General features: G+C 36.6%; 1 protein-coding gene across 1 annotated transcript; it reads right to left on the bottom strand.

Annotated features, from left to right (window-relative positions):
• Positions 1-16880: 16880 nt before the first annotated feature.
• LOC149238570 (pentatricopeptide repeat-containing protein At4g16470-like) lies at positions 16881-18037 on the bottom strand. The gene is made up of 3 exons (XM_089369610.1): positions 17904-18037; positions 17549-17762; positions 16881-17390 (listed from the first exon to the last, which is right to left on the bottom strand). The coding sequence occupies exons 1-3, from the start codon at positions 18035-18037 to the stop codon at positions 16881-16883; spliced, it is 858 nt and encodes a 285-aa protein (XP_089225736.1).
• Between the last annotated feature and the right edge of the window lie 4417 nt (positions 18038-22454).

Raw genomic sequence — 22454 nt, 5'->3', positions numbered from 1 at the left:
AACAAGAATCATCCACTTCATCAACTCCAAGAATAAGTATGAACTAAAAGAACTAGAGATACCTGACACGACAGGTACCATTTTGGATGTCAGAAAAGTCCTCACTAAGAGGAATTTGATGTTGAATTTAGAAGATAGGTGTCAAAACATGCAACTAGCTGTTGACCGGTTCATGGCTAAGTTTGAGCTTTTGAAGGAAAAGGGATTACCTAATCCCTTAGTAATAAATGATAAGTTAATGACACATGAGGATTATAATAAGAAGATCAGGTAAGTGGCTAGAGAAAAGGTAATCGTTTCATCTATGAAGGGATTACCAACAGGCCAAGTGTTGTATCAAACTTTTGAAAACTTATTTGGCCTCCAGCATGAGGTAAAACACTTGTTTATTAATAAGCCTACTTTTGCCAAATATATAGAGGCAGGTGAAATATACAAAAAAAATTCTCAATATCCAATTACCAGATGACGAAATATGGGAAAAACTGAATGACTTACTACAGTAAATACACAGTAAAATATAAATGTACAGTAAAAAGTAAAACAACATAGTAAAAGGATATTGACAGTCTAGTAAGGTTAAAGTGTATCAGATGAACGAGAATGAGATCAAAGGTTTAAGTAAAACAGAACATCCAACGTGAAGACCAAAGAAACAAGCAGCATAAAGGGAAAAATATAAAAGAGCAAAGCCAACATAAGCTAAATAATAGGGACATCAAGTAGCAGTTCAATAATTGTCTCTATCTTCTTGCATGAAGATATTTCATTTTCCTAGATTAGTTCTCAATGCAGTTTGAAATATTTTGTAATTCATTTTGTATAAATAATTCATAATTCGAAGTATTGTGGTGGATTATTTTACATTTGTAGATTTATTTTGATATGGAAACCTAAGGGTGATTGTAATATTTTCAAGTCAACAGACTGGAGCAAGTAATAATAGCATTTCACTACAGGATTCATGAGATGAGCTATTTGCAGTGAAGTATCTTCTTTGTTTGATATTTTTACCTTCTTATGTGTTTCATAATCTTAAATGTGTTCTATATTTGAATGAATTAATTGGAGATATCACTTTGAAATGTTTTAAGTACACTTTGTTTTCACAGTTAGTGATTTACATGTTTTCCTCTGACACCCAGATTTGAGAACCCTTAATTTCTCCCTCGATCTGATTTGAAACCATTTCACCATTTATCCTTTGAGATCTACAATAACTCATCTATCTTGCCCTATAGGCGTTGTTTTTAGAACTGAATCCAGTCTTGTCTGTGTGACATTCGACCCCATAGCCCAATGGTTAAAGCAAACCTCTGTTCATCTAAGTAAAGTGATCCCACCACCCAAAATTTCAAACCAAAACCCAAGTGCAATCAATAACTAGCCTAAAATCATCTTAACTTGTTAAGTTATGGTATGTTCTATTCTTATAACAGTTTACTTCATTTTCTTATTATATTCCACATATTAGCAATCACATGTATATAAATTAAAGCGCATATAGGACATTAAATGATCAACAGAAAACAAGCTAAGACAAGAGACACAAGATGTGGAGGCTAGCCATGGACAAACCCCACAATGTGTGGGGAAACCCTTTGATCAAATCTTCTTTTATCTTTAATAATTCAGCAAAGAAAAATAGTATAATAAATATGATTTATATCAGCAGTAGCAAACCTTAGATCAACAACATCAGCATTAGCGGCTTCATCATCAAAACTAGGGTAGATGATATCTCACAAACCGACCGTCAGATCAGCTTGATTCCACCACCAAAAGTTGAAGCCTTTAGAGGAGGTTTAGATGAACCTACAGTGTATTTCAGAAGAGGATGTTTGATGGTCCACGCTAGTCAAACTTTGGATCTGCAGTTGCTGCTTCAGTTTCAGCAACTTCCTTCAAACTAGGGCAGTCGATATCTCACAAACCGAGCGTCGGATTGACTTGATTCCACCACCAAAAGTTGCAGCCTTTAGAGGAGGTTCAAATGAACCTATAGAATAGTTCAGATGAGGAGGTTTGATGGTCCATACTGGTCAAACTTTGGATCTGTAGTTGCAACTTCAGTTTCAATAGCTTCCTTCCACATATGTGAGAGAGAGACTCTTTTCTGCACAATAGAGAAGGCCCTCTTTTATGCTCAGGAGAGAGAGAGAGATATGATGAGATGAGTGAGTGAAAATGAAGAAAATTCCTCGTGTATTTATACACAATGTTGATGTTTGAATAGATGCGACTGTTGGGCTTCTGAGCCTACATGAGTTGTAGGTTGGCTTGATAAAAATTCCATAATCAAAATAAATTCTTATCTTCATGAATACTTATAGGAATTGGATGATCTTTAGATCAATCCTACACCTCTCAATGAGAGGAATCTAATAAAAATATTATAAGCCATGAATTAGATGACCCACATGAAGTTTGGCCCTAGTTTCCAATTTAACACTCCCTCTCAACTAGGGAGAACTTCATCTGCAATCTGTCTGTCAATCACTACTATTCATCCATCAAATGCACTGCCCTATACAACCTGACCCTTGCCCTACTTTGATCTATTCTGCCTATTCTGCTTTGTCTTATTCTGCCCTGTACTGATCTGTACTGCTCTGCTCTATTCTGCTCTTCTCTGCTTTGTTTTGTTCTGCTCTGCTTTTGTTTGAATTATGAAGAAGAAGAAATGGTTGAGGATGTATCATACTAACTCAAAGACAGTCTCAGCCTATGTACCACTGGTCCTAGACTAGTCTCAACTAACCGAAAGTCAGCGTCATAGTGAGTACAACTCTATTGGCCCAGACTAGTATCATCCTCCACTGACAAAGTCAGTTTCAGAGTGTGTACCACTGGTCCCAGACCAGTCTCAACCAACCCAAAGTCAGCTTCATAGTAGGTACCACTCCTACCACTGGTCCCAGACCAGTATCGCAGTCTCAGAGAGTGTACCACTAGTCACAAACCAGTCTCAACTGACCCAAAGTCAGCGTCATTGTATGTACCACTCTCACTGGTCCCAAACCAGTACTGCACTAACATGAAGTTAGTCTCAGAGTATGTACCACTGGTACCAAACTAGTCTCAACTAATCCAAAGTCAATGTCATAGTATGGTACAATTCCTACCACTGGTTCTAGACCAATATCATTGGTCCCAGATCAATGGAGGTCATCCTAGCGTAGGGAGTACGGTATATATGGTGATGCATCCATCAGTACTACTATGGTCCCTAACTTCATTTCCCTGCTCATTGATCAGATGAGAGGTACTTCCCATGAGTCCCAGACTACATGGGTAGGATGATTTGATAAGAGAACTAATCAATCCTGTCCTCACAGGAGAACACACCAATCCTGCTACAATCGCCATGGAGAACACATCAATCCAGGCCTCACAGGAGAACACATCAATCCTGCTACAATCACCATGGAGAACACATCAATCTAGGCCTCACAGGAGAGCAAATCAATCCAGGCCTCACAGGAGAACACGTCAATCCTACTACAATTGCCATGGAGAACATATCAATCTAGGCCTCACAGGAGAACACATCAATCTTGCTACATAGTTGCCACAGGGTGTACATGTATACCACCAGGGGATAGTGAATCATCCTGTGGTCATATGTTGCTCCAAGAAGTAGCTCGCACCCCCCAGAGCTCCCAGAGCTAAATTCATCATACAGGACCCTCATCGGAGGGTCTTCGAACAACTTCAATTTGTTCTTGGAAGTCAAGAATTTTACTTTCTGAAGGGGATTTGTCAAAATGTTGGTGACCTGTTTATCTGTACCGATATGTTGGAGCCTTATAGCTCCCCGTTGCACCGCATCTTGAATATAGTGGTACCTGATATCGATATGCTTGGAGTGATCATGAAATACGGGATTCTCTGACAAATGAATCCCACTCTGGTTGTCACATAACATCACGATGGTATCTAATGTAAATCCAAACAGCTCACTGAAGAGCCTTCTCAACCAGACTACCTCACAGGAGGCCATGCTAGCAGCAATATACTCTGCTTCGGTGGTGCTCAAGGCCACCGATTTTTGCTTCCTGCTCATCCAAGATATTGAAGCAGATCCCAGGGAGAAACAACACCTATAAGTGATCTTACAGTCCTCCACATTGCCTGCCCAATCAACATCTATGTATCCAAGTAGTTTCACATCTCCAGCAGTGTATCTTAACCCATAAGTGATTGTGCCTCAAAGATATCTTAACAGATTCTTGGCACCAATCTAATGTATGTGGTGGGGTTCAACCATATGTTGACTCAATGTGTTGACTGCGCAGCATATATTTGGACGGGAGTTCACTAAGAACATTAATTCTCCTACGAGTTGCCGATACTCGATGGGATTTTGTAAAACAGGTCTAGAAGTACTACCGCTTAACTTCTTGAAGTCAAGCTCCATCGGGGTAGTTACAGGCTTGCAGTCCACCATACTGAATCTTTCCAATATTTTCACCACATATTTTCCTTGAGATAGGAAAATTTCCCCTGGCTTCTGCCACACATCAAGTCCTAGGAAATAGTGCATTGGTCCTAGGTCCTTCATTTCAAATTTTGAAGCCATCTCCCTCTTCCATTTGTGAATGAGAGGGTCTGCACCTATTAGAAGGAGGTCATCCACATACAACACCAGTATGAGAGGTTTGTCATTTTCAACCTTAAAGTAAAGGTTAGGGTCGGCTTCACTCCTAGTGAATCCCAACTTCATCAAGTAGCTATCGATCCTCTCATACTATTCTCTGGGTGCTTGCTTCTACGCATAAAGAGCCTCCTTCAACCTGCATACGTGAGATTTTCGATCATAAATCTCAAATCCTTGGTTTTGCTCCATGTAGACCTCTTCTTTGATCGAACCATGCAAGAGCACGGTCTTGACATCCATCTGATGTAGGTTCAATCCTTGTGAAACCACAAGGGCTATGATTAAGCGGATGGTCGTATATCAGGCAATAGGTGCAAATATCACATCATAGTCTATACCTTCCTTCTGGGAGAAACCACGAGCAACAAAACGAGCCTTATACTATTCTGTACTTCCATCTACCGTAGCTTTATCTTGTAAAGCCATTTTGAAGTAACAATTGTCTTGTCTTGGGGTCTAGGAACTACTTCCTAGACATCATTCTCCATAATGGTCATAGAATCCTTCCATACTTGATGCTTGACAGCATCTGAGAATGATGAAGGCTCATTTTGTATGATTGTGCTCATACTAGTCAGGTATCCCTGATACCTGTTGGGTTTCTTACTTTCATGGAAGGTTCCTCAAGGTGCAGCATGTCTTTGAACATCATCAAGTATCCGCCTAAGCCATGAAGGCCTCTTCCTGGAAGAGGAAGGCTCAGGTGGATAAATAGGATCCATCAGTTCTTCCACATCACGCATTGTTACATCATCTACCCATAGAGACAGCTTCCACTATCGTATGGTGCCACACCATTCTGCTCTGGAGTATGTGGTGTAGTAGTCTCCCTCTTGATGCCAACCTCAGGTATGATTGAGTGAACCAACTGTAATATATTGGAGGTATTGCTTAGGATTGAGGGGAATGGTCCCCTTTTGAGCTTTCCTTTGGCACATCCCGAACATACACCTTCTTTTTCTACTCGGAATTCAGGCATCCCTATTACCATATGTCTTACATCGGGTAGATATTTGTAATGAAGGTGGGCAAACCTCCAATGCCAAAGTTTAAACGGAAGAAATGTGTCATAAGAGATGACACCTACCTGACTTTCATCGACATGATATAATGAATCAACACGAAACCTAAGCTAAAGGTTACCTTGTAGCCTTTTTCTTCCATTTCCGAGATGGACGCCAAGTTCTTTCAGAGATCAGGTGCATTTAATACATCTTGGAATTTTTAGCCTTCTTGAATGGTTTTCCTCTTCCTTGATTTCCAACATTCCTTTTACCTTTGCTATTGAAAATTCCATCCTTTCGATTACCATGAGAGGGATTTTGATCATCTTCATGGTGAGAGTCCTTTCTATCAGGGCATTCCCTTGCATAGTGACCTGCTTTATTGCAAATGTAACATCGTCCTTTTCTTCCACCCTTAGGTCCAACCTTTCTTTTTGATTTACACTCGGAATTCTTTCTTTTCTTAGCATGAGAAGAAAAAGCAGTAGGAGGACCTTTAGGCATGGGCATTTCTTGCTCTTCAACCCTTGTTTCTTCTTGAATGCATCTAGCCATTAATTCCTCAAAACCAGGCATTACATTATTGTTCAGAAGAGTAGTCTTGAACACTTACCATTTAGATGGTAATCCTCCAAGAGTCGTGAGTGCCATTTCTCTGTCAGTAATAGTCTCCCCAATAGATAGGAGATTGTTCTTGATCTTAGTGATTCTTAAGAAGTATTCTTGCATACTCTCATCTTTACCCTTCTTGATTTCTCTCAGCTTATTTATAAGAAACAAAACTTGATTTGCATCATTAACTTTAAATAAACTCACGAGTCTATCGTAGATTTCCTTGGAGGTGTCTATTTCAGAGATGTAGGCCACCAAGTGCTTGTTGATAGAGTCCCAGATGATCTTCTTTGTTTTGACTTCTCCATTTTTCCATTTGTTCTAGGAGTAACCAATGCATTTGATGGAGGATCGACAATATTGCCTCTTACATGGTCCAACACTTCTTGATCTTCTAGGGTTAGATCGATAGACATCTTCCATCCACGATAGTCAGCTTTCTCATGGAGCTTGTCTTCGCCAGGAAAGGGTGTTGAGGACCCCATAGTTCTTTTAGGATAGCCTTGCCAATCTTCTCTTCAGTGATTGCTCTTGCTCTTGCTTGGGCTTCATCTTCACCTCAACTCTAATACCATGTTAAGTTATGGTATGTTCTATGCTTATAATAGTTTACTTCTTTTTCTTATTATATTCCAAAGATTAGCAATCACATGTACATAAATTAAAGTGCAGATAGAACATTAAACGATCGACAGAAAACAAGCCAAGACAAGAGACACAAGATGTAGCAGCTAGCCACGAACAAACCCCACAATGTGTGGGGAAACCATTTGATTAAATCTTCCTTCATCTTCAATAATTTAGTAGAGAGAAATAGTGCAATAAAACCTTAGATCAGCAACATCAACATTAGCGGCTTCATCATCAAAACTAGGGCTGTCGATATCTCACAAACCGACCATCGGATCGGCTTGATTCCACCACCAAAAGTTGCAGCCTTCAGAGGAGGTTCAGAAGAACCTACAGTGTAGTTCAGAAGAGGAGGATTGATGGTCCACATTGGTCAAACTTTGGATCTGCAGTTGCAGCTTCAGTTTCAACAGCTTCCTTCAAACTAGGGCAGTCAATATCTCGCAAATTGACCGTCAGATTGACTTGATTCCACCACCAAAAGTTGCAGCCTTCAGAGGAGGTTCAAATGAACCTACAATGCAGTTCAGAAGAGGAGGTTTTATGGTCCACACTGGTCAAACTTTGGATCTGTAGTTGCAGCTTCATTTTCAGCAGCTTCCTTCCACATGTGTGAGAGAGAGACTCTTTTCTCCGCAGTAGAGAAGACCCTCTTTTCTACGCAAGAGAGAGAGAGAGAGAGAGATGTGATGAGATGAGTGAGTGCAAATGAGGAAAAGTCCTCCTGTATTTATACACAACATTGATGTTTGAATAGATGTGACTATTGGGCTTCTAAGCCTACATGAGTTGTAGGTCGGCTTGATAATAATTCCATAATCAAAATAAATTCATATCTCCATGAATACTTATCAGAATCGGATGAACTTTAGATCTATCATACACCTCTTGATGAGAGGAATATAATAAAAATATTATTAGCCATGAATAATATGACCCACATGAAGTTTGGCATAGTTTTCAATTTAACATAACTAAAACAAATTTAAATTATAAAGAGAGAGCCCTCTCTGAAGATGAGGAAGGCTAGGTCCTAATCTCCAAAAGTGGTTTATGGTTACCTTTGACTTTTCTTTCTTCATTAACTTCAAAATAAATATTAGAGTGACAACAACCGAGAAGCTACAAGTTGAAGAGGTCGAGAGAGAGTTTTCCCAAACTCAACCTTGCCATCTTGTTTGTCTCATTAAGCTTGTTTAACTAACTCTACCCAATTTTACCTTATATGTGTATGAGAAATATTGTAATATTCTATTTGTAATTAATTTGTAAGTGAAATTCCAAGTGTGAATTGTGGGATGTGAAGAGTAATTTTGTAAGGAAGTCAAAAGGTCATGGTTGAAAGAAGTCAAATAGTCATGGGGGAAGTCCAAGAGTCACAAAAGGGATATGATTAGTCACCTCATTAGTTATACATATCCCCTCATAACTCATGTAAAGGGATTTTGGCCAAGTTTTTGGCTTAGGATCAAAAGCTAGGGAATTTTGTTGAGAGCCTTGGATTCTCCTTTAGCATAGAGAGAGTATCTTTCGTTGCAAGAGCAGGTGTTGGCTTCACGTTCCAATATTGGGACTAATGGTTTGTCAATTCTATATGTATGTTTAGGACTTTCACTTTAATAAAAGCTAAGAGCCGATACATTTTCATGCATATGTTTTAAATATAGTAGGAATATTCTTGTTATGTTTGCAATATATGTTATTTAATTTAAGCTAAATCTTATGAACTAATTCATTTTCATTAGTATGAATCTTGTTGAATGGGTGCTATTATGTATTTCAATCTTGATTATCACATGAACTATTTTGCAGGCTAACTTATGGTTCCTTTTATGCTCGTGTGTTCCTTTCAAGTTGCATACTACTACAGGGTTTTAAGGGGTTCACTCACTTTCCCTTTGTCATGTGATAGCCTCTCACTTTCCCTTTTTTGTGTTATAACCTCTCATGCATTACACTTGACTATTCATAGGGTTATACACTTGTTTCACCAAAGTCATTAGTACATCATTCTATGCATTATTGCATCCAAGGAAGAACACTAAAATCCATTGTTTCATCAACAAGGTCATGTTTTGGATGGGGTTCCTACTCCAAATGGTGTGAGGTATAATTGAGACATCATATGAGGAAGAACGGTGAATGTTGGTGAGCCTAACACCATCAACATAAGGTAAATAAGTGAGTGTGTTACAAACAAATTAATTAACAAAGAAATAGTTCATTAACAAACATTCATGGGTATAGGTCATTGTTGAAGAGCATAAACTTGTGGCTACAGAAGATATCTTATCACATTAGTATAAATAGAACCAAATGCATCAATTGAAGCTAGGCATTTTCAGAGGTTAGTATTTCACAATGTAATGTCATTGGAATCAATCATGTCGGGACTAGTGCCACACCCACATAGGATCAACTCTCCTCTGTCTTATGTCAACAATGTACAACATCTTATCTCAAGGAACAACACTAAGAATATTGCCTCATGAGCTCAAATGGAAGCCCAGTTGTAGAGAATTGGTAGAAAAATTAGAAGGGAAGGAACACCCGCATGGATTGCAACACTTCCACAAAATATGGAACCAACTCTCTGAGACACACAACCTTATCAAAATTGTTTGGTAGTTTGTCTGTTATAAGTAAGAGCAAGTTTTAAACTAGCATGTACAAAATTTGAATGAATAAGGGTGTGTTCTTCTGCTCCTCCCTTCTAAGAAGAAGTTCGTTTGTACTTATATGTATGCAAGGAGTTTGGGAAAGATTAACTAAGACATGTGGGGAGATGTTAAAGGTCTGGCAAGGCCATATAAACATGGAGGTGTTAAATGGTATCATAAATTAGGCTTAGTAAATCTATAAAATATCCCACAACATAGCTTATCACCTATACCATACTTATTGGTGTGGACTATGCAACAAGAGCTTAGTGGATAAAGAACTCCTATCTTGAAGTTTAGCCAATTTATATTCAGGAATTTGGAAAAGTTAAACCAAGAAAACTTGTATTGATCAATACCATGTTCATGGATCTAAATAAACCATCTTATGCTTTCATTGTAGTAGTGGAGATGCACACATATTCAACTCTTATAATATTAGATGTATATGTTTTGGGAATGAATATTTTTAGAAAGGCTGCATGAGATCTAGTTCAAACATCTCAAATGTATCCAGCCAGCCCTCTGGTACAAAGTTAATATAATTTTTTTTGTTTTAATAAAAATAGTAATAATAGTGCCTCCTTCCCAACACATCAAAACATATGTATGTGTATTGCAGGAAAACAATATATAGTAAAATCTAACAAGAAGATATAATCTAAAGTAAAATCTATTCCTACAACAATACAATTGTGTTAAAGCTCTCTACCTTGTTCCTCAAGCACATTCCTTAGGATGGAGATTTTCATTTGTGCATGGAGGTATGGCAGAGTTGTCACTCTTGTTTGCAATTTTGTAGGTTCCCCTCTCCTTTGCATTCAAGACCATACCACCACCAATTTCTAAATAAAGAGGTCCACAAAACTTTTTAAAATAGGTTTTTAAACCATATCCAATATATGCATCAATGACACATCCTTTCTTCCTTGTAGTGTATACATATACTTAGGCCATTTCTAGTGATGCATTTTCTATGTTATCCTTATAGTCTTTGCAATTTAAGCCATTTTTTCATGTCATTGCCATAAAACCTAGACGAAGCTAAAAAAGGAATCTACTTTAGTCAAATAAAGATAGAAACAGGTACTGGGCTGAGAAGTTGAAAGAAAGTCCTTTGCTCCATACAAAGTTTCCATCCGACTTCAAGTTTTCCAGGAAATCTTCAGGAAGAAACTAGACAAAAACATACAAGAATAATAAGAGAAACCCAACTTATAGTGTAAACATATGTACTCATGGCATCTTAGACCGTTTCCAGATGGTTTTTCAACTCGAACACCAACCAAGTGTTTATTACGAGGATACATATATTTCTTGGGTTCCTTTATGGATAAGTTAAAGATTAGAGAAATTGCATAAGAAACATACAAAACCTGCAAGACTGTCTTGATATTTTTCCACGGTAAATGATTTTTATTCTATCTAGTAACATTCACCGCTATGTAGATCTGTGAGATCTGTGAGAGTCCATAACTTCTGTAATATTTGACAGAGTAAAATGGAATAGAACCTAGCGGTTTTTAAAAGAGATCAATGTAGCAGCAAGCCCACTGCCATAAGAGAACGTCAATACCCATTAGCCATCCTGCACACAAAAAAAAGCTGTAACTATGCTTTAAAAAAAATAAAGAAACAATGTTTATTAAGTCATTTCTGGATCATTTTCAGAGAAATATAACATAAATGAGAATATATTTACTAGAGTCTTATTCTTGTTGCGAAGAAAGGGTAATGCTAAATAGGGAGATGTTTTATACAAGTTGCCTACTTGCGTTGGCAATAAAGTAGATGCTTGAATTTTTGCAGCATACAATGACTTCGCAAGCTGCTGAGAAACCTGGAAATGCCAAAGCAAATCTATAACCTAAAGAACCAGTAAACTCAAATAACTTTTGAGAAATATATAGGTAAAGATAAAAAAAAAGTTATTATTCTTCTACATATAAAAGGAGAGTAAGGAACATGAACAAACCTTTTCTACGTCACGACTATTGTAACTGTCTTGCTTGGACAAGCGAGCAAAGGGTTATAGCTTCTCTTGTTCGTCCCTTCCAACAGACCTAACACCTAGAAAACACCAAAACACTTAGTTTGTTGCTATGCATAATCACAAATCGAATTTTCTAAAAGCGTCATAACCATCTAACTTTTACAGCTGAAATAACATGCAATAGATTCTCATCATTTCCATCCATCTTTTATAGTTGAAACAGCATCCATTGTACAATAAAAATGGAAAATTGGCAACTAGATTCCTTTAATACGCAGAGTCTTCGTAGAAAAATTGGCAACTAGATTCCTTTAATACTCACCATCTTTATTGAAAATGGCATCACAAATGACCATAGACCAATCCACAATATTCAAATACAAAGCATTTGCCCGAACAACAAGAAAAAAATTATGAGAAACAAATTTGGTCTACAAAACACAAACATTGCAAACAATATAAGATAGAATCCCAAAATCATGCATGAGCTTCTTTATGGATTACCGCATGGTGAATTGGTAAATGTACAAGGTTCATATTTCTCTCTTGTTGCGAAGCTGGGGTTAGCGCTGCAAAAGAAATATTATAAAACCCCAAAAGTGTAGCATCTAAATAACTGGCAACAAACAAAACACTCTACCCTTTACCGTGATGTATATCTCATTTAATGAGAGTGGAAAAAGACTGTTGTTACAACATGAGGTTTTAATAAACCGATGAACATCAGGCTTCTAGCTTGCCTACTGCCCTGGTTGCTCGCTTTCCTAACACGACGTCGAAGGAATTTGGTTGTTTGGCATGCTATTTTGGAAGGGATTTGGTAGTAGTGTATTTTGAAATACAAAACGCATTTCATGATTTTGTTTGTGGGCACCTTATGTAGTGTTGAAACTCAAAAAATTTTATTGTTTTCGGTTTTGTTTTCCATCCAAATTTCGGAGAAAGTAAAACATGGCTTGGATTTCAAAGAGAGTTTGTCATATGACAACCATGGGAGCCATTCAAGGTATCAAAAATGTCATAGATGAGAAGACCTTCAATTTCAAGTATCTATTAATAATGCCCAACATATTACCTTCTTCTCATTCATTTCGTGTTGCTTCTGCCTCCTGGATTGCGTGTCTCTTGGATTGTGTGTTTACAAGACAATATTTTGATCTTATAATAACTGTTGTGCCCCTCATGTTTCAATTTTTTGATGTCCCACCCGAGATCATAAATACACGTTGGAATGGCTAATCTGTTTAGTGATTTCACCCATTTCCATTCTTAAAGTATATATCCCCTTACAAGCTACAAAGGAATCTTGGATTTAGATGACTCCAAAATGGGAGAAGGAGAATGAATGTAAACGACAAATAAGTTAAAACCTCTGTCATAAGTCTAAATGATTCCTTTCACTAGAAAAAACCTCTAAAATAAAAAAAAAACTTTAAGCCCTTCATGGTATCGTTTATGTACATCAAAAATGTTTATTTTAAAACTTTGTAGAAATTATCGTGGGATAGTTTCTCTACATCAAACATCTTTATCCCAACCCATCGAGTTTGTGAAGTTCCGAGGGATCATTTCTCTATATCAAACATCTTTACAAATAGTTTTTTGAGCCTACTAATGTAGTGGCTTCAATTGTCCTTAAGCTACATCTTGTTATTATTTTTCTTTCCCTCCCATGGATTCACACGGATAAACCATCAAACGGATGAAGAAAAAGACAAAGTTGAAATGTTGGGTTATCTATATATTTTATAGGATTATACAAAAAAAAACCAGACATATCAATTTTTCTGACTGAAATTAAAGTAATAATTATTATTTTTTATTTTAATTTTATTTTAAATAATTTGATTTAATCAATAGAACAATAAGTTATATTTACTAGCATAAACATATTTATAAATATTTACTTACATCACCCACATAAATAATTAAACTATGTATGAGACTAATTTGATATTAATATTTATATTAATTAATATATAATTATAATACTTATAATTTTACAATTTAATATATTACACTTGAAGATTAATATTATAAACCATAATATTAATATTATATTTTAATATTAATATTATAAATTTTGGTATTATAAACCCTAAGACTAATATGTTAAAAACTAAGTTTCTTATATTAAACCCCAAGATTATAAACTCTAAAATTAATTTTATAAACCAAATATTAAATCTAATATTAGAAATCATAACATTAATAAGCATGGTTAATAATATTATAAAACTCTAATATTAAAATCCCTAACATTATAATGTGAGGGTTTTATATTATATAATATTTTATTATATATAAGCGTTTATTATATTATTAGAGTTTTATAAAAACTCTTTATTATATAACCATAACATTCATAAATATGGTGGATAATATTATAAAATATTAACATTATAAAGCCCTTATATTAAATCTAAATATTTAAATATTTAAAAGATAATATTAAGCTTTAATATTATAAACCCTAATATTAAACATTAATATTGTAGTGTAGCAATGTGATAATTAAATACACTGTAATGTAATGTAACATTGCAATAATGATTGCCATATTTACTTTTGTGTAATGCCCCACTTAAATCTTATCGTGCAAATTTTATTAATGTTTACATTACCTGAAAATATTGAGAAATATTGGTGAATACCTTCATTTGAGAACTATAAATTTATTGTCTAATATAAATTTCATGATTTCTACTATTCAAATTCCCAACTTGCATTCTCAAATTAAATCTTAGGTAGGATATGCTCTCCTTCAATTATTTCAAATAATATATATATTCATCTCACATTCCCCAATGTACTCTCACATTTACTTGGGAGAAGACATGGTCCCCTTCAACTAATTATCAATATATATATTCATCTCACATTCCCAAATGTACTCTCACATTTACTTGGGAGAAGACATGGTCCTCTCCATTTAATTACATCTTATTCCCAAAAGTACTCTCACGTTTACTTGGGAAAAGACATAGTCCTCTCCATTTAATTATCATATATATATATATATATATATATATATATATATATATATATATATATATCTCACATTCCCAAATGTACTTTCAGATTTATTTCGGAGAATACATGGTCCTCTCCCATTAATTTCTCAGTTTTATATTCATATCACATTTCCAAATGTACTCCCAGCTTTACTTGAGAGAAGAAAAGTCAACTATAAGGATGGATGAGAAGTTAATGACATTAATGAGAAGTGGTTGAGATGGAGAAGAGAGGGAAGGTATAAAAAGGGAAGGGGGAAGGGAGAAAAGGGGATGTGAGCTCTTGCCTGATTTGGGAGATTGGCTGCGATTTTACGATTTGCTGTGATTTTTGGAGACCTTAGGAACCTGTGGAGGTTTCTTGGGTTGCTCAGAGGAGGGAAATATTGTTCATCTTGGACACACACACTACATCTCATTGGACTTGGGCTCGGAGGGCTAAGGAACCTCTGGAGGTTTCCTGGGCTAGGAATTCTTTCCTAGTTGGCTCGGAGGTAGATCCAGTTGGGTCAGTCAAGAGGAGCATTCAGCAAGAGAAACAGCTCAAAGGCATCTCCACCAACCACCGGTACAGGTATTCCTCTATAGATTACTCATGTAAATTTATCAAAATAAAATGTTCACCATAAGTTATAAGGATTAGAATGTAAATGGTAAAATTTTATTTGTTTAAAAGTCTTGTAAGAAAGTAAATTATTGCCTCTTATTGCATTTAAATTCATGAGAAATAGATCTATTAGAAGACCCTAGGATAGGGATCTTACACATGGTATTATAGCTTCGGTTCAAAATCTGGACCCAAAGCCCACTAAACTCAATATTATACACATTAGAAGGAAGGCTTGAACCTCCAACCTTGAGGTTAAGCTGTTGTGGTAATACTCGAAAAACATGCATCATAGCCACACAAATATGGCCCTAACTCAACATCCTCCAAACACAGACTCCTTGTGCATGGTCTTCGAGCTTGGACAATCCTTATGCTATGTGAGGGGTAACACTCACCACCGATGACAATTTGCTACAATTTTTTTTTCCAAAGTGCATAGTTAGCACTAGTAAGAATATATAATGTAGAAAAACATTATGCCTAAAGCAGCAAAAATAGAAAAACAGTGAGAAGAAAAAAGAAAAATAGAAGGAACCTTTATATTGCTTTGATTTGAAACAAAAGCATGGTGCCACTACTACCGACAGAGAATGATCTCTTCTAACAATACCTACTAAACGAGTAAAAGAAAATGAACCTTAAACCTTTTTGGATAACAAGAATCCCAATGAAGATTTTGATCTCGTGAACTAGCATGTGCACCAATGTGCCAAAATGTAGAGTGAATCTTTATGGTTCTGATATCATGAAAACCCAGGGATAACCATATACCAGATTTGCTGACATTTATAGCAAAGAGACGAACCAAAATAGTTCTCTATTGTATTAAGAGAAAAGGATCACAAGAGATATAAAATTCGTTGGCCGATATGTACACCATGCGGATAAGATAATTTTCCAAATCTAGAAATTCTCAATCTTATTTCATGCACAGTAAAAATTAAAAACATGCTGACTACTACATGCATAACTACAAACTAACACGCAAACAATTCCAACCTAAGCTAACCTAATAGATCCCAGTGCTTGTCAATTTTAAGTGAGAGTGGGCCAGGTTTATTATAAAGGTATTGTTGTGCACTTATGCCACCAGAAAGAAGAAATTGATCCCTGTACACTTTATCAATGAATGAAGTAGTTAATTAGTCCTAAATGTCATTCATTTTATGATACATTTGGTTCAAACTTCAATGTCTAGCCATTTATGTAATAACGTTGTCAAGGATGTTTTTATTTCATTTGCTTCCATTTTAATATTATCGCTGCAATTGGAGAAGCCTTGATTTTAGATTTAGGGCTTTGAAAGAAAATATATTTGCGCCACCACCTTTTTTTTCTTATTTGCATAGTTAATTACTCCATCATTGCATAGATCTCTTCACTTTGTGGGTGCAATCTATCTCTTGAGGCAAACATATGCATTTATTTCTTGATTTCAACCTAGCTCTATCCTAGATCCTTCCTCACACCCTGGTCTTTCATCAACTTTCTTACTTCTCCTACTTCATCCCACCTACCAATTTTAGTGTAGATGTTAGATAACATTACATAAGTGGCTACATCATATGCTTCCTACTCAAGAATTCTAGCAGTTGTATATTTTCCCATCTCCACATTACCATGAATTCTACATGCACCAAGCAAGTTATGCCACACCAACGCACTAGGTTCCACCAACATTCTCTTGATAAAGTCCTTTACTTCATGTAGGATCCTAGCCCGCCAAGAAGGTCAACCATACAATCATAGTGCTCAACTCCTGGCTTAATGCCATAATCTCTCGTCATACAATGGAAGAAGTGCCAACTTTCACCAACAAGGCCTTCATTACTACAAGCAGAGAGAACGACGATAAAGGTGATATAGTTTGGTTTCACACCTATAGATTGCATTTTCCAAAAGATCTCAAGGGCCTTCATGCCACTGCCATGTTGAGAATAACCTACAATCATTACAGTCCATGAGACAACATTACGATCAGAGATCTTTTCAAATACTCTATGAGCATCTGCAATGCTCCCAGATTTGGCATACATTGTAAGAAGAGCATTTACCACAGCCACATTCCTCTCAAATCCACTTTTAGTAATGTAGCCATGCACAAACTTGCCCTGCTCTAAAACAGCTAGAGTTGCACATACACCTAGGACACCGGTTAAGGTAAATTCATGAGGTTTCGTGCCTTCTTGTTGCATTTGACAAATAGCCTGAAGGCATTTTCACCATCTCCATGTTGGGTATATCCCCCAATCATTGAATTCCATGAGGCAATGTTCCTTTCAGAGATCTCATTAAACAATTTGCATGCATCTTCTATGCATCCACACTTTGCATATATTGTAACAAGACAATTCCCTACTATCACATGCGCTTCAAATTTGGTAAGAATGATATGAGCATGGACCTTCTTGGCATATTCTATGCATCCTTTCCCGGCACATGCCTGGAGGATAGTGGCAAATGTGAAATGGTTTGGCTTCACACTTGCCAACAACATCTCAGAAAAGAGACTCATGACCTCTTCCTCTAGGCCATTCCGAGCATAGCCAGAAAGCATAACAGTCCATGAGACAATATTCCTATCAGGCATTCCATCAAACACTTTACAGGCATATTCTATACTCTCACATTTTGCATGCAAACTAACAAGAGCATTCCCCACCGAGACATTTAAGCCAAATCCTATCTTGATAATGCGGGCAAAGTTCTATTTCCCAGACTGTAAATCTGTGATGTCTGTGCATGCCTTGAGAACACTTGAGAAGATAATCTGGTCCATCTTAATCCCTTCTCTCTGCATTTGCCCAAATATTTTCAACGCCTCTTCTCCAACCCCATCGTGGGCATATGCCATAATCAATATGGTCCATCACACTATGTTTCGTTCTAGCATATCATCAAACACTTGGTGCACATTCTCCAAAAGACCGCATTTGGTATACATGTTCACAAGGTTGTTCAGCATAACAACTTCTAGATTAATGACATATTTTAGGCTATGGGCATGGACCTGCGTACCTCATAAAAGGTATCTCATGCTTATGCATTCAAGCAGAATAGAAACATAGGAATCCAAATCCATGGCTCATTGATATTTGCAATTAACATTCTCAAATCCTCTAGCTTCCCATTCGGGTACATGTCTAAGGATTTCTTTGAAACAAACACCCATTTCTGAATTTCTTAAACTTATGTGATTACCTGTAAACCCAAGTGAATTTGTACGACATGGGATTCGGATGCTAACATATTTGAAAGTGCACATGTCTGCTTTGTGTTCTGCAAATCTGAGAGGATTGTTAAGCTTATTACCAATATCAAATTGCAGTGCAAAGAAACCCATTTCAATTGTTTTATTGTCTCAGGGGATAATACACACAGAGTTGTTGTCGGACCTTTTGTCTGCAATTTATCATTCATTGACCCACCATTCTATTACTTTCCTTTTCGAGTTTGTAAATAAAGGGGAGATAAACATTTATTTAGATATTTACGTGCTCAATGTATAACAACTTTTGGATTTTTCGTGTACATGAGTGGGGAGTTTCTGGTATGAGGTAAACAATAACTTTTACAGTGGTGGTAGTTTAAATATAAATATATATTTATATAAAAGTTTGTTCAGATAGGGTTACTTTTTTTTTTCCTTTTTCAATGAACTAGATCAATTTTAAAATAATAATAATAATAATAATAATAGAAAGAGAATTTAAATTAATTAGATTAACCAGAAAAATTTTAAATAGAAAATAGAAAGAGAAATTAAATTAATTGGATGCATATGGTAAAATACATTACTAATTTTAGGTTTACGTTTGAATTATACATTATTTAAAAAAAAAAAAAGCAAAAAAAAATTATTTCTACAACTTGACAAGTGGATGTGGAGAATATACATGTATGAAGATCGATTGGTTCCTTAGCTATAAAATTGTTGAGATTGGTGGATCAAAGCATGGTCCATTGGTTGAGGATCTTGCATGAATGAGGTATGGAAACAATAAAAGTCATGTGGGTTATGATCTTAAGATGAACATTGATTAGGAAGAATATCAATATCAATATCAACTAGAAAGTGTTGTGTTGCTATAGGGAGTTCTCCCATATACTAGAAAGAGAACCTATGAGCTTAAGACATTGAGATTAAATAGAAATGAGGTGTTGGTAGGCAGGTAAAATGCACATAACACTTAAACAAAGCACCAACAATGTTTTTAACTATTGATCTAGCCTATGATAACATGTTCTAAAGTTTAAATTTGTGGTAACTTGGCATAACTTGAATTGATCTATTGCTTAGGGTTCTCTTTGGACTACCTAGAGTGTGGTAGAAAATGTTAGGAATAGTGCTAATAAGTTTTAGATATCGTGCAGATTTTGAACAAATCAAAATGGTGAGGACGCGAAGAAACCAAGGGCCCACAGAGTCTTCACAAGGAATTCCTTCAAATAACCCATTACCTTCACCAGAATTGACTCTCATCGTGCATTCCCTAGAATAAATTAATGAGACCTTGTTGGACACCTAATCCTAAGTGGGTTACTGTGGAAGTCGAATGGACAAAAGGAGTCCAAGAGACCTTGGGATCTGAAACCCAAGAGTCACATATTTGTACAATAAATGTATATCTGATGTTAATAAAAAATGTACTCACTGATTTATCTTTCCTATTCTATGTTTTCCATGTGTGTTTAACATGGTATTAGAGCCGCTTGTTTTTCTGTGGCGTGTTATGTGCATGTCAGTCCTGCACCTCTGCCCATAATTCTGTGTCTGAGCTGCCTTGAATAGCGCTGATGTGGTCTTCATTATCTCTGTCACTGTGTACGTTTTTGTTGCTAACGCGCTACTCCTGACTGACATCTCTGTCCATTGCTCCTGCGCTGCTCCATATAATTAGCTGTTGCTGTTGCACATCTGTCCATATCAGTTTAACGCTGTTTCATAACATCTTTGAATGCGTTTCCATTTGAACGCTGTCCATATCATATTAACGGTCTTTTAACGCTACGTTGGTATCATTATTGAATGGCTGCAAATGGATTAGACGCTTCACTGGAAGAGGATTCGGTTCGATCAACCTTCACGATTTTCCTGATTGCCATGACCTCCGAGATCTTACGTTACTGCAACCATGCCTGAATTGTTCAGATATTCACCGCCGATGAGATAATTTGCATGCAAAAACTCTATCATACCTGCAATTTAGGGTAACAGTCTTCACTGCTATGGTCAGTCATCTGCGCTCATTTTCTGTGCATTTTATTCTACCGTTGAATCGTTTCCTGCATGCGATATCATCTGGTTATGAAGATTAAATTTACCCCGGGGCCCTCTGTATTAAATGCCCTTTAAAGCTCAGTATTCTCTTGAATAAAATTGCGATGGGAAGCTATTCGACATTATTACAGTTAATTTTTTATAATCCCTACCAGTGTCTTGTCTGGATTACTTGTGTGGTGCGCCCGTCCGCTATTTAGGCTGCGGACACTGGTGTTGTGTGCCGTCAGAATAGCATTGCGGTACTATTTCTCATCTCTATGCTTTGCAGTTTTGTCAGTTTGGTGGAGGGAGTACATAACATTGCAGTGTCTCAGAAGAAATAAGCTCGCAATTGCTCAAGTTTTGGTCAAATCAAAGCCAATTGTAGAGGAAGTCTATGATATTGCAGAGCCTGCGAAAGAAAAAAAAAAAACTTGTAACTGCTCAAGCGCCGACTGATCTAGTGATTCCGGTTCAGATGCAGCAAATTGGCTGGGTGTAGAAAGTCTTCTAGGCGTATGTATATCAGATGGTACCGATATACGTGTGGAGTGGCAATCGCATGGTTTGATGCATATATCTGCGCAAAACCTGCATTCTTCAGTGTTTTCCGCGTGAAAACTCGGATTCTAGGTACATTTTCATTATATTAACCTGCATTCTTCAGTTGATTTGGCGTGAAAACTTGGATTCTAGAGTCGAGAATTTCCTACAAATATCCTTGTGCTCGGGTGTTTAAGGTGATATCTCGTTCCCTTTCATTACCAGCTCTCCAAACTGTAGGGGACAGAGTTGAGGCATATTTTTGGAGTGCATGAGATAGAACAAATCTGCCAGGCGTTTTAGTAGATTATCGTTCTCATTCTTACTTCCGCCATTACCATAATATTGGAGTAACTTATTTCTGAAAGGAGCGGCAGAGTTAGTAGGATCATATATCTCCCATCTGGATGCCGGAAATATGTGCTTGTTCTTTTTATACCAATGTCGTTCAAACAACTTTTCCAGCATGTGACTCATCCTTTTCTATGGTAGCATCAGCTGTTGTCCGAATGTCTTCGTGAATATCAAAATGAAAAAGCGGTCCACTTTTTCCCTTACCTTATTTGTAATTAGCTCATAGAAGCTATGTTGATGTGGAATGATGAGGTCCTCCTTCACATAGAGTAAATTCTCTACAGAATTTGTTCGAATCTCTCTAAATTCGGGTGCGAGTTGCTGCTGAACAAAACGGAGAGATTCAGCTATTGTGTCTCCTTTGCGAACCTGAATAACTCTTCTATGACCTGCCCCATCCCAGTAACTATGGAGGTAAGCCACCAACAAACAGTTTCTTTGTCTTTGGACCCTTGATTAAGTCCATGCTTTCTCTTGGAATAGAACGTTTAATCTCAACCGTTCTTCCATCCAATGTATGCGTGTCTTTTATAACGGCATCTATAACTGAAGGATCCGAATAAGTCACAAACCCAAAACCACGAGGGTGCTCCATCAACATATATTCTGAGATGTATCTGTCATATATTATGTTATCGTATTTGAGTAAATATACGGTGCTGCTCGATACATGATATGTGACTTCGTAAAAATATAAAATAATTTGTTGAAGTTGGATTGTGGGCACATTTTTAAAGGGTTTTATTTGAAAGTCTGAACGCGTTGTCTTGAATTTTAGTCCCACACCCAGTAAAAATTGGTGGTCTGCGTTGAAAACTGAAGATATGCCAATGGTTTGATCGTATGCCAAATGCTTTACTTTGAAGAAGTGGCTTCAATGCATGTCATAAAAATGAAAACTTTGGATTACCTGCTTGCTTAGCCCGAGCCATATTTTCAAATTCAAGCTCCTATATTTACAGCTGTCTAGACAAAGAGGAGCCTATTTCAAGAGGAAAAGTTGGTCAAGTTCAATCAAGTTCTATAAGTTTGTGTTCAAGTTGGCCTTTGTAGGCAGATTTTATCATTGTCACAGAGTCAAATCTCCTTAATAATTGGCTGCATATACATC

The sequence above is a fragment of the Pinus tabuliformis genome, chromosome 8 (assembly GCF_031772625.1).
Source record: "Pinus tabuliformis cultivar Carrire ecotype Pingquan chromosome 8, CPIR1, whole genome shotgun sequence".
Classification (NCBI taxonomy): domain Eukaryota; kingdom Viridiplantae; phylum Streptophyta; class Pinopsida; order Pinales; family Pinaceae; genus Pinus; species Pinus tabuliformis.
The sequence above is the reverse complement of the archived record's forward strand: the minus strand, read 5'-3'. Positions and strand labels throughout refer to the sequence as shown.

Excerpts from the sequence above, each read along its gene's own strand:
- LOC149238570 (XM_089369610.1), bottom strand. The coding sequence starts at position 18,037 with ATGGCATATGCCCACGATGGGGTTGGAGAAGAGGCGTTGAAAATATTT. Across the intron at positions 17,763-17,903 it reads ACAGACATCACAGATTTACA|GAATATTGTCTCATGGACTG; the intron begins GTCTGGGAAATA and ends AATGCCTGATAG. Across the intron at positions 17,391-17,548 it reads TTACCAAATTTGAAGCGCAT|GCTATTTGTCAAATGCAACA; the intron begins GTGATAGTAGGG and ends AAATGCCTTCAG.